This window comes from Sciurus vulgaris, assembly GCF_902686455.1.
Source record: "Sciurus vulgaris genome assembly, chromosome: 6".
Classification (NCBI taxonomy): Eukaryota; Metazoa; Chordata; class Mammalia; order Rodentia; family Sciuridae; genus Sciurus; species Sciurus vulgaris.
The window spans coordinates 38,721,577-38,734,807 of NC_136466.1; the positions used below are offsets into that span (position 1 = coordinate 38,721,577).

The window sequence follows — 13,231 nt, forward strand, 5'->3', positions numbered from 1 at the left end:
GTTCCAAAAGTTTTCTGGTGGAATTTCCTGGTTCCTCTAAGTATATAATCATATCATCAGCAAATAGGGATAGTTTGAGTTCTTCTTTTCCTATTCGTATCCCTTTAATTTCTTTGGTCTGTCTAATTGCTCTGGCTAGAGTTTCAAGGACGATATTGAATAGAAGTGGTGAAAGAGGGCATCCTTGCCTTGTTCCAGTTTTTAGGGGGAATGCTTTCAGTTTTTCACCATTTAGAATGATATTAGCCATGGGCTTAGCATAGATGGCCTTCACAATGTTAAGGAATGTTCCCACTATCCCTATTTTTTCTAGTGTTTTGAGCATGAAGGGGTGCTGTATTTTATCAAATGCTTTTTCTGCATCTATTGAAATAATCATGTGATTCTTGACTTTAAGTCTATTGATATGGTGAATGACATTTATTGATTTCCGGATATTGAACCAACCTTGCATCCCTGGGATGAAACCCACTTGATCATGGTGCACTATCTTTTTAATATGTTTTTGTATGCGATTTGCTAAAATTTTGTTGAGAATTTTTGCGTCGATGTTCATTAAGGATATTGGTCTGAAATTTTCTTTCCTCGATGTGTCTCTGTCCGGTTTAGGTATCAGGGTGATATTTGCTTCATAGAATGAGTTTGGGAGGGTTCCCTCCTCTTCTATTTTATGGAATACTTTGAGAAGTATTGGAATGAGCTCTTCTTTAAAGGTTTTGTAGAACTCGGCTGAGAACCCATCTGGTCCCGGACTTTTCTTTGTTGGTAGGCTTTTGATGACCTCTTCTATTTCATTACCTGAAATTGGTCCATTTAAATTGTGTATGTCCTCCTCGTTCAGTTTAGACAATTCATATGTCTCTAGAAACCTGTCGATGTCTTCAAAATTTTCTATTTTGTTGGAGTATAGATTTTCAAAATAGCTTCTAATTATGTTTTATATTTCAATCATGTCTGTTGTGATATTTCCTTGTTCATTCCGAATTTTAGTGATTTGGGTTTTCTCTCGTCTTCTCTTTGTTAGTGTAGCTAAAGGTTTATCAATTTTATTTTTTCAAGGAACCAACTATTTATTTTGTCAATTTTTTGTATTGTTTCTTTTGTTTCAATTTTGTTGATTTCAGCTCTGAGTTTAACTATTTCCTGTCTTCTACTACTTTTGGTGCTGGTCTGTTCTTCTTTTTCTAGGGCTTTGAGCTGTAGTGTTAGGTTGTTTATTTGTTGAGTTTTACTTCTTTTATTAAATGCGCTCCATGAAATAAATTTCCCTCTAAGTACTGCTTTCATAGTGTCCCAGAGATTTTGATATGATGTTTCTTTGTTCTCATTTACCTCTAAGAATTTTTTAATTTCCTTCCTAATATCTTCTGTTATCCATTCATCATATAATAGCATATTGTTTAATCTCCAGGTGTTGGAATAGTTTCTGTTTTTTCCTCTTTCATTTATTTCTAACTTCAATCCATTATAATCTGATAGAATACAAGGTAGTGTCTCTATCCTCTTGTATTTGCTAACATTAACTTTGTGGCATAATATATGGTCTATTTTAGAGAAGGATCCGTGTGCTGCTGAGAAGAAAGTGTATTCTTGGATGGATGGATGGATGGATGGATGGATGGTATATTCTATAAATGGTTGGATGGTATATTCTATAAATGTCCGTTAAGTCTAAATTATTAATTGTGTTATTGAGATCTATGGTTTCTTTGTTCAATTTTTGTTTGGAGGATCTGTCCAGTGGTGAGAGAGGTGTGTTAAAATCACCTAGTATTATTGTGTTATGGTCTATTTTGTTTCTGAAATTGAGAAGGATTTGTTTCACATACATGGATGAGCCACTGTTTGGGGCATAGATGTTTATGATTGTTATATCTTGCTGATTTATGCTTCCCTTAAGCAGTATGAAATGTCCTTCTTTATCCCTTCTGACTAACTTTGGCTTGAAGTCCACACTATCTGAAATGAGGATGGATACTCCAGCTTTTTTGCTGAGTCCATGTGCATGGTATGTTTTTCCCCATCCTTTCACCTTTAGTCTATGAGTATCTTTTTCTGTGAGGTGAGTATCTTGCAGGCAACATATTGTTGGATCTTTCTTTTTAATCCAATCTGCCAGTCTATGTCTTTTGATTGATTAATTCAGGCCATTCACATTCAGGGTTATTATTGAGATATGATTTGGTTTCCCGGTCATTTGGTTCATATTTAAAATTTTATTTATTTATTTATTTATTTATTTATTTGACACGACTTGGTTCCTCCTTTATTTGACAATTCCTTTAGGATAATTCCTCCCTTTGCTGATTTGCTTCTTTGTTTTTCATCTCTTCCTCATGGAATATTTTGCTGAGAATGTTCTGTATGCTGGCTTTCTTTTTGTAAATTCTTTTAGCTTTTGTTTATCATGGAAGGATTTTATTTCATCGTCAAATTTGAAGGTAAGTTTTGCTGGGTATAAGATTCTTGGTTGGCATCCATTTTCTTTCAGGGCTTGAAAAATGTTGTTCCAGGCCCTTCTAGCTTTTAGGGTCTGGATTGAAAAATCTGCTGATATCCGTATTGGTTTCCCCCTGAATGTAATTTGGTTCTTTTCTCTCACAGCCTTTAAAATTCTGTCTTTATTTTGTATGTTAGGTATTTTCATTATAATGTGCCTTGGTGTGGGTCTGTTGTAATTTTGTGTATTTGGAGTCCTATAAGCCTCTTGAACTTGATTTTCCATTTCATTCTTCAGATTTGGGAAATTTTCTGATATTATTTCATTGAATAAATTGTTCATTCCTTTGGCTTGTTTCTCTAGGCCTTCCTCAATCCCAATAATTCTTAAATTTGGCCTTTTCATGATATCCCATAGTTCTTGTAGATTCTGTTCATGATTTCTTACCATCTTCTCTGTTTGTTCAACTTTGTTTTCAAGGTTAAACATTTTGTCTTCAATGTCTGAGGTTCTGTCTTCCAGGTGTTCTATCCTATTGGATATGCTTTCTATGGAGTTCTTAATTTGGTTTATTGTTTCCTTCATTTCAAGGATTTCTGTTTGGTTTTTTTTCAATATCTCTAACTGTTTATTGAAATGATCTTTTGCTTCCTGTATTTGCTCTTTTAACTGTCGATTGGTGCGATCATTCAATGCCTGCATTTGCTCTTTCATCTCATCATTTGCTTCTCTGATCATTTTAATTATGTACATTCTGAACTCCTTTTCTGTCATTTCTTCTGCCATGCTGTCATTGGGTTTTATTGATGTAACATCTAGATTTGATTGGGGCATATTCTTCCCTTGTTTTCTCATGTTGTTCAGGTATCAGTGGACCGCTGAGATATTGCAGATTTCCTCTATTGACTTATGTCCCTGAAGATTTCTAGTATATCCCCTCTTAGCCTTCAGTAGGCTGAAGTCTTGGAGGAAGTTGATAGTGTGGTGCTCCATAAGGAAGCTGCCTCTCTAGGGGTGGTGGCCTTCAGGTGGGGTATATTCCCTACTAGTGGGCAGAGGTGTCTCCACTTGTTGACCAGTGGTCATCCAAAGGATAACTAGGCTGCGGGCTGAGGCAAGGCCTGTTTGGGCCTGTGTCTCTGGTTTTACCGTCCTTATGGGAAAACCTCACCCGACAGGGAAGACTCACCTGGTGGGGAGGTCTTGCTGGTCGGTTCCCCTCCTAGAGGTTCCGCTCAATCTACAACTACTGCCTGGGCTGGGCTGCCTTCCTCTGCAACGTTCCCAGGGGCCCGGCCCTTCCTCCAGGGCCTGGGAGCCTCACCCTTCGCAGATGAGTCTCCTTAGGCTGCCTCTCCTCAGATAATCTGCCCGCAGTCCTGGAACCTTTGCTCCGCCCTAAGCGTGTCTCTGTGCGGCTCTTCCACCAAGAAGACTCTTAGGTCCTGGGACCCTGCTCTGCACCTAATCGCCTGGCTATGCGGCCCCTCCTCTGAGTAGCCACCTGGAGCCCCGTACAATCGCTCCGAGTCCCAGAGACCCGCCACATGCCTCTTCCTCCAGACAGCCGCCTGGTGTTCCGGTGCGGTCACTAGGAGTCCAAGCAACTCACTGCAAGCCTCCTCCTCCTTCCAACTGCCCGTAGCCCTGGGCAGTCACTCCAAGTCCAAGTGACCCGCCCCGTTCCTCCTCCTCCTCCAGGTAGCCCCCCGGGTGTTCAGGAGCGGTCACTGTGAGTCACTCTGAGTCGCTCTGAGTCCATGTGACCCGCTGCACGCCTCCTCCGGGCAGCCGCCCAGAGCTCTGGTGCGGCCACTGGAGACAAAACGACCCACCGCGCTCCTCCTCCAGGCAGCCCCCCGGTGTTCAGGAGCAGTCGCTTTAAATCCAAACAACTCACCACTCGCCTCCTCCTCTGAGCAGCCGCCTGGAGCTCCAACGCAGTCACTGCAAGTCCAAGCGACCCACCGTGCTCCTCCTCTTCCTCCTCCTCCTCCAGGCAGGCCCCGGTGTTCAGGAAAGGTCGTTTTGAGTCCAAATAGCTCGCCACACAGTTCCTCCTTCGGCAACCGCCTGTAGCTCTGGTATAGTCACTCCAAATCCAAGCAGCCACCCTTCTCCTCCTCCTCCTCAGGGCAGGCCCTGGTGTTCAGGAATGGTCGCTCCGAGTCCAAACAGCTCGCCGAGCAGCTCCTCCTCTGGCAACCGCCTGTAGCTCTGGCGCAGTCGCTCCAAGTCCAAGCGCCTGTCCGCACTGCTCCTCCTCCTCCTCCACTCAGGCCCTGGTGTTCAGAAGTGGTTGCTCTGAGTCCAAACAGCTCTCCTCGCAGCCCCTCCTCTGGGCCGCCGCCCGGAGCCCCAGTGGTTGCTCCGAGTCCCAGCACTGTGCTGAGCGGCCTCCTCTACGATGCTCCCAGTTGTCCGAGTTAGTGAACTCCTCCCTCCAGCGGGGGGAGGGGTGTCTCGCCGGCAGCTCTACTTCACAAAGTTCCCCGCGTTCCGGGACTACCGTCCCATCCGGGACGCCTCCCCAACGGGAGAGACTCACCCGGCTGCTTTGAGTTGGTCCCAAGTCTCTCAATATCTCCTCTTTTGAATCCTGAGTCCTGGAGCAACATGAAATGCAGCCACCCTCTAGTCCACCATCTTGAAACCTTAATTTTTTTTTATATAAGATCTTGCTAAATTGCTGAGGCTGGCCTTGAACTTGCGATCCTCCTGCCTCTGCTTCCCAAGTACCTGGAAATACAGGTGTGCACCACTGTGCCTGAATCTTGAATTGTTTTTTGACTTGGAATTTTCCTTTTTAAAAAAAAAAGGTTTTCATTGTTGTTGTTTGTTTTTGGGAATTGGGGATTGAATCCATTGGTGCTTAATCTCTGGCCACATCCCCAAACTTTTTTTTTTTTTTTTTTTTTTTAGTTTTTAGTTTATTTTGATACGCAGTCTTGCGCAGTTGCTTAGGGCTACACTAAGTTGCTGAGGCTGGCTTTGAACTTGCAATCCTGCCTCAGATTCTTAAGTCGCTGGGATTATGGTTGTACACCACCATACCGAGCTAAACAGAACTAAGTATCTAGGACTGTAAAGTACTTCATGAGTTTCTAAAGCTCACTCCCTATTTGAAAATGGTGATCCTAGGTTGACTCTATTACTAAAATGTGAACATTTTTTATCCATTCATTAAATTATATTGTTAATAGTCTTATCCTAACCAGCAGGTATAAAAATTAATACATCTGTTTCAGTAAACAAAAATAAACCTAGAGAGAGGGACATGGGTGTCATGATCTTTTTAAAAATAAAAAATTTAGTTATAATGGACACAATACCTTTATTTTATTTATTTATTTTTTATATGATGCTGAGGATGGAACCCAGTGCCTCACACATGCTAGGCACATGATCTACCACTGAGCTACAACCCCAGCCCTCATGTCTCTTTTCGATATTAATATATGCATTATAATTTAATCCCTATGGCATTCCTATAAATAGGTATGAATTTCCCCTTAAATAAAGGTGAAACTCAGTGACTTATTCAAGGTAATACTGCTGGTATGAATTTGATATTGATAAGTGACAACATTTATGGGTCTGTAGCTCTAACTCCAAAACCTAGTAGAAGTTCATATTAGAGAAGATGGAAGCTTGGACTAAATAGCAGTGGAGGAGTAGACGGAATGGACAGAGGTAAATAGATTCAAGAGGCGCATAGAAAGCAAAATTGCCAAGGTTTGGCCATCAAAACAGGAGATGAAGGAAAGTAAGAAGTCAAGGATGGTGCCCAGATGTAATCTTAAGCTATTGGTAGATCACTAGATTTTGTCAACTTGAGCTTAAAAGACCTATGAGACAGCCTAGAGAAACTGAAGAGGCAGTTGAATATACAGATCTGGAGGCCAAAGGATAGAGAAAAAAAGAAATCTGTGTTCTCGTTATATTAGGTTGAACCACATGAAGTCACTATTTTTGTAGTTTAGAAACTATTGGTAATGTCATTTGTAATAGATGGTAATTAGAAGTCAGGGGAATAAATGAAATCCCTTATAGAGGTTTTGTTTTATTTCATTTGGGGGTTTGGGGTTTTTTTTGTTTTTATGGTTTGTTTTTGGTATTTGCTTTTGTTTTGGTACAAGGGATTGACCAGAGGCCCCCTGCCATCCAGCCATTCCCCCAGCCCTTTTTAAAATTTTTATGTTAAAACAGGGTCTTGCTGAGTTGTTGAGGCTGCTCTCAAAATTATAATCCTCCCAGCCTCCCACCCAAGTGACTAGAATTATGGGCATGTACCACCATGCCCAGCTCTTTACAGAGTTTAGAGAGAAAAGAACTGAGGATCTATGGTTGAGCCCTTTGGAAGTTCTGACTACAACATGGAGGAACCTTGAAGACATTACGCTAAGTGAAATAAACCAGTCACAAAAGGATAAATACTTCTGATTTCACTTAAGTAAGGCATCTAGAGCAATCAGACTCATAGGAACAAAAGTATATAGAATGGTGGGAGCAAGTGGTAGGGAGCAGGGGAAAATAGAGAATTGTTTAATAGGTATAGAGCTTCAGTTTCACAAGACGAAAGAGTTTTAGAGATTACTTATACAACAGCATGAGTGTGCTTGACACTACTGAACTGTACACTTAAAAATGGTTTAGATCACCAAGTGCGGTGGTACATATCTATAATCCCAGCTACTTGAAAAGCCGAGATAGGAGAATTGTAAGTTTGAAACCAGCCTGGGCAACTTAGTGAGATCCTGTCTCAAAATAAAAAGGGCTAGGTTGTAGCTTAGTGGTAGAGGACTTGCCTAGCATGCATTAGGCCCCAAGTTCAATTCCCAACACTGCAAAAAATAATAAAAGGACTGGGTTGTAGCTCAGTTGGGAAGTGTGTGCTTGTTCGTACTCATGGGACTTCAAGTTCAATCATAATAATAAAGTAGAAAATGAGAGAAAGAAAAAAAAAAGATGGAGAATGGAGCCCTTTAGGAGGCCAGTATTAAGTGGTAGGTTCACCAGGATATAGCACAGCTGGGGATGTAGCTCAATACAGAGTACTTGCCTAGTATGCACAAGGCTCAGGGTTTCATCCCCAGGACTGGGGGGAGAAGAAAAATGGAAAAAGAAGCCAGGCACAGTGGCACACACCTGTAATCCCAGTGGCTTAGGAGGCTGAAGCAGGTGAATCTCAAGTTCAAAGCCAGGCTCAGCAAAAGCAAGGCACTAAGCAACTCAGTGAGACCCTGTCTCAAAATACAAAATAGGGCTGGGGATGTGGCTCAGTGGTTGAGTGCCCCTAAGTTCAATCCCCTGTGCCCCCCGCAAAAAAAAGATGGAAAAAGATGCTGAGAAGGAACAACCAGAGGAGAAAATTTAAATGTCAAAAGCCAAAGTCTGGGAGAATTTGAAGAAAGGAGCAATTGCCAGTTCTGTCAGATATGAGGAGGCCTAATAAGCATTCTTTTTGTCCATTAAATTAAGATACATGGGGGGGAGGGGGAGGGGGGAGGGGGAAGGAAAGACAATAGAGACAAACATCATTATCCTATGTACATGTGTGATTACACAAATGGTGTGACTCTACATCATTTACAACCAGAGAAATGAAAAGTTGTAACCCATTTGTGTACAATGAATCAAAAAATAAAAAATAAATTAAGATACATGGAAGCCACTACTGGCCTCAGAAAGACTATTCATGTGCCTTTGTATGTAATGGGGTAGGTTACAAAGTGATTGAAAGACAAGGAAATGGAGAAACAAGTATAGAAAAGTATAGACAGCTCTTTCAAGAGGCATGTCGGACTGGGGCTGTAGCTAAGTGGCAGTGTACTTGCCTAGCATGTATGAGGCACTGGATTTGATCCTTAGCACCACATTAAAAAAGATAAATAAAATTAAGGCATACTGTCCATCTACAACTATAAAAAAAAAGTATATCAGTAAAAGGGAGGAGAAAATAAAAGTAACAGTAGAGAAGGAAGGAGGATGGAAGAAAGACTTACATCAACTTGAGACAAGTGACATTCTTCTGCTATAGGCTTTTTTAAATAAACCATATGTTTAAAAATCAGCTCTATAGCCGGGCATGGTGGTACATGCCTCTAATCCCAGCAGCTCAGGAGGCTGAGGCAGAAGGATCACAAGTTCAAAGCCAGCCTCAGCAATTTAGCAAGGCCCTAAGCAACTTAACCAGACCCTGTCTCAAAATAAAAAATAAAAAGGGCTGGGGATATAGCTCAGTGGGTTAAGCACCCCTTGGTTCAATCCCTGATACCAAAAAAAAAAAAAAAAATTGGCTCTAGTAACTTATGCTTCATAAAATCATACAGGTAAACCAGAATACTGGACATATAAAATAAGCAGCTGGAAATTCATTTAATGTATATACTAGACAAATCTTTTTTAGAAGTTCTAATAAATTCTACAGTTGCCCCAAATGATAATTTGAATGTAACTTACAGATAAGCAAATAGTATGTTGAAATCTTGTTCCTCCAAGGGGACATAGGAGAGAGTGTTCAGAGACCTATGATGTAAAGGGAAAAACAGGAGCTTCACAGTCATACCAGAGGGCAAGTTCTGCTCTGACTCCATAAACCCCTAAACCTCTCTGAGAGTGCTTCCTGCTCTGAAAAATGGAGATAACCATCTCACTTGCAGGATATATAAATCCAAAGACTTAAATACACAAGTTTCTGGCATGGTGTCTGATGCTTAATAGAGGAATAGTGGGCTTTGTGAACTGAGATTGTAGCTAAATGGTAGAGAGCACTTGCCTAGTATGCTTGAGTCCCTAGGTTCCATTCCTGGCTCTGGAAATAAAAGAAAGAAAACAGAGTGGGCTTTGTAATCTGTGTACCAATGTCTCTTAACTATTGGTGGTTGTCAACACCACACCAATCCCAGGTCCCACTCCTGACCTTGAGGAAAGAGTGGTACTGCTAGTCTGCTAATCCCTTATATTGTCTTTTCCCTAATGGTGGTGAAACATGACACTGACTATAAATCTCTAGAAAGGACCTTGAATTCTGCTTGCAGTTGTGTTCTCCTTGTATACTTTAAAGGAATATGTCTTCCAGGTAATACCTGAAGATATAGGAAACAAATGTAACTAGGAACATTGGTTAACTACTAGAGTAAAGGAGATTGTCATTGTTCTCAAGAGCTTCAGCTGCCATGGAATGCTGTTTAAAAGATACCTTCTCGGGATGGAGTTGTGGCTCAAGTGGAGCGCTTGCCTAGCACATGTGAGGCATTGGGTTGGATACTCAGCATCACATAAAAAAAAAAAATCAATAAATATTTAAAGGTATTGTGTCCATCTACAACAACGACAAAACTTTTTAAATAAAGATATTGTGGGCTGGGGAGATAGCTCAGCTGGTAGAGTGCTTGCCTTGCAAGCACAAGGCCCTGAGTTCGATCCCCAGTACTGCAAAAAAAAAAAAAAAAAAAAAAGATATTGTGTTCATCTTCAACTTAAAAAAAAAAAAAAAAAAAAAAAAAAATCAAGATATCCTCTGCCTCTCCCTTTTTGCCAGCATGATTCACAGAGCCCATAAGGGTAAAACAGTAACAATGGCAAACGCATACAATTAGGTGTGGCATGGTGGCACACACCTGTAATCCCAATGACTCAGAAGGCTGAGACAGGAGGATCACAAGTCCAAGGCCAGCCTTAGCAACTTAATGAGACCCTGTCTCAAAATAAAAAATAAAAAGAGCTGGGGATATAGCTCAGTGGCAAAGCATATCTAGGTTCAATCCCCAGTACCCCTGCCCCTCCCCGCCAAAAAAATTCACATTTATTGAGCACTTACTATGTGCCAGATGCTTTTATTTAAATCATCATAATAACCTCATATAGTTGGTACTAATATCAAACCCATTTTATAGGTCAGGAACTTGAGTCTTAGAAAAGCCCCTCTTTTTATACATGAGGAAAACAAATCTCAGAGAGGTTAGGTAACTGGGCTGTGTTCCCACTCCAAAACTGTGAGACTTCAAGGTGGCAGATGGTGTCAGAGCCACAGGGGGCCTTCAAGGTTTGTGTTCAGCTGCTTGTCTTACACAGTTAGCACCTGGCATTCTAGAATCAGTAAACCTTTGTAATCAACCAAACCCACGTTTGCCACTTAACTAGCTCTGTGCTCCTAAACATGTGACTGCTACACAATGACGGTTATGCCAGGCATGGTGGCACACACCTCTAATCCTGGTGACTTGGGAGGCTGTGGTAGGAGGATTACAGGTTCAAGGCTACCTCTGTGACTTAGTGAGACTTTAAACAACTTAGTGAGACCTGTCTCAAAAAAAAAAAAAAATTAAAAGGACTGGGGAGGTAGCTCAGTGGTAAAGCACTCCTGGATTCAATACCTAGTACCATAAAATAAATAAATAAAATAACAGTTATAATTCTCACAGGATCATTATGCAGAGCAAACATTAAATAAAACGTATGCCTATGTCAGTCATTTGGTAAATAGAAGCTATTTTATTCTAAATACTAGGATTATGAATTGTGGTGTAATTGGTTTGTAGTTGGGAAAAGCTAAGCATTAGAGAAGGGAGATTTAGCCAGATCACATAAAGATAGAACCGGAGTCAAGTCTCATATGTTGGCTTCTTACTCACCACGAGGCCATATGGCAGAAGGCCACTCTTGTCACTGAAGCAACCCTGATAGTGAGGGTGTCTGTGCACCCCAAGGTAGACAGATGGGTGTTCATAACAGATATGCTCATTAATTACTGTTATTGCAAGCCTGAGGAGAGTGGCACCTTCCTGGAGGTCCACCAGTGAAGGGCCCACTTAATGAGGCCACTTAGCACAATCAAGGTAGGAAAGATAGTTAACACCAAGCATCACCTCTTTGTTCTGTCATTTTTTTATTTACTCAACAGTTTAGGCAGGCTTTTTGCTGGAACTGGCAACACAGGAAAACAAGGTTCCCAACCCTAGAAGCACATGAACACCCAGTGTGCCTCCTCAGCACTGAGGCCTCTGGGCTTCTCATCTCGGCCACTCCGCCCACCCCCAACCCAGAAGGGCATTCGCACTCCCTCTGAAAAGCAGCAGTCTCCCAATTGTTTCTTATTGGATAACTAAATATCTTGATTTTGATGTGTGTTTCAGCTGGGAAGGGCTATCCCTGCAAGACGTGTAAGATAGTGCTGAACTCTATAGAACAGTACCAAGCTCACGTCAGCGGCTTCAAACACAAGAACCAGTGAGTAACCATCTTTGAAATTCAAGGGTCTGCAGCAGGGGCTCAAGTTTTCTGTGTCAGAACAAAGCCAGGTAGTACCAAGTTTAAGTGGAGCCCTGGTAATCTTTTCTTAGTCAACAGAAGATAAATCAGTTAACAGGAAAAAGTGTCTCCTCTCTTGATTTTTTCTTCCATCAACTTCTCTCTGGTCTTTGGACCAGCTAAGCTGAAGGATTTAGTGGAGAAGCATAGATGATTTCCTTTGTGGTACCCTAAGAGTACCCTTTTCCTGATCTGTAGCAATCTGACTAGGGAAGTGTGGGGTTTTTTTTCCACTGGTCTGAGGACTCCCGTCTTTGCTGATATCAGTTCTGCAACAGGAGCTCCCTCTACAGGTTATTACCAGATAGGACTAGATTCTTTCACTAGGTAATCAAGTATTTATTGAATACTCATATGGTTGCCAAGAGAGACCCCAATACCTGTTCTCACAACTTTACATTCTGATGGGAGAAGACAAACTAAGCAAGTGAACAACCAATAAAAATTGTGGTAAGTGGGGCTAGGGGTGTAGTGGTAGAATATTTGCCTAGCAAATGTAAGGTTCTAGGTTCTGTCCCCAGGACACCCGCCCCACCAAAAAAAAAAAAAAAAAAATTGTGATAAGTGTGTTGAAAGGAACAGGTGAACATAGAGTGATGATATTCTTGAAAGTGACTAGCATTCATTGAACCCTGTTCTGTTGCAGGCCACATGCAAATCAAATTCTCTCAGGTTATCCTCACAACCTTGGGAGGAAGGGGTTATTACTCTGACTTTATAGTTATAGGCAACCAATATTCAAAGTGATATGATGGATCAGGGCCATGATTCAAAATAAAGCCTGTCTGATTCACATTGGATGCTGAAAGGGAGGTCATGGCACCATGTGATATGAAGAGGATAGGTCCTAAGCCAGGAGCACCACTGTGCTTCCATCCCTCCCTCTCTGAAGGGAAATGTATACTGTAAACAATGTGCTACAACATAGCCTTCTCAAATGGGTATCATAATCCCTATTTTATGTAAGAGGAAATTGAGTGCCAGGCCAGAAAATCTGCTGAAATGATTGCTTTGACTTTGGTGTTGATTCTGCATTTCTCATTGAGCCAAATGAACTAAAGGTGGAAGGAATACAGAGTGTTGGAGTAAAAAATATTCTTGGTCTTTTCTACTCTGACTATAAATGAATCTTTAATTTGAAGAACTCTTTTTTTTTTTAAGTGTATTTTAGTTGTCAACAGACCTTTATTTTATTTATTTATTTATATGTGGTGCTGAGAATCGAACCCAGGACCTCACACATGCCAGGCAAGTGCTCTACCACTGAGCCACAACCCCAGCCCCAAATTTGAAGAACTCTTGAGACTTAGGTACAGGCTTGAGACAAGCCCCAGCATCCTAGCCTGGCATTCAGATAGTGTTTCAGCATATCTCCCTTGCTGTTTGGCTAGTGGTAGTTTCAGTAGAGCCAGCCAGAGGCCTGTCCTGGAGCTACTCACACTTGAAAATGCTAGTTTTGTTCATAGTCTGTTCCTAAAC

At 41.4% G+C, this 13,231-nt stretch overlaps 1 protein-coding gene across 7 annotated transcripts in view; it reads left to right on the forward strand.

Annotated features, from left to right (window-relative positions):
• Nucleotides 1-13,231, forward strand: part of ZNF346 (zinc finger protein 346) — a 74,167-nt gene that overhangs the window by 41,270 nt on the left and 19,666 nt on the right. For all 7 annotated transcript variants that reach the window (XR_013764598.1, XR_013764599.1, XR_013764600.1 and 4 more), the window contains one exon: nucleotides 11,578-11,671. Coding sequence is in view for 3 of the 7 variants with exons in the window: in XM_079144644.1 (XP_079000770.1) it covers nucleotides 11,578-11,671 (94 nt within the window). In the remaining 4 variants the exon portion in view is untranslated. The remainder of the gene's footprint in view (nucleotides 1-11,577; nucleotides 11,672-13,231) is intronic.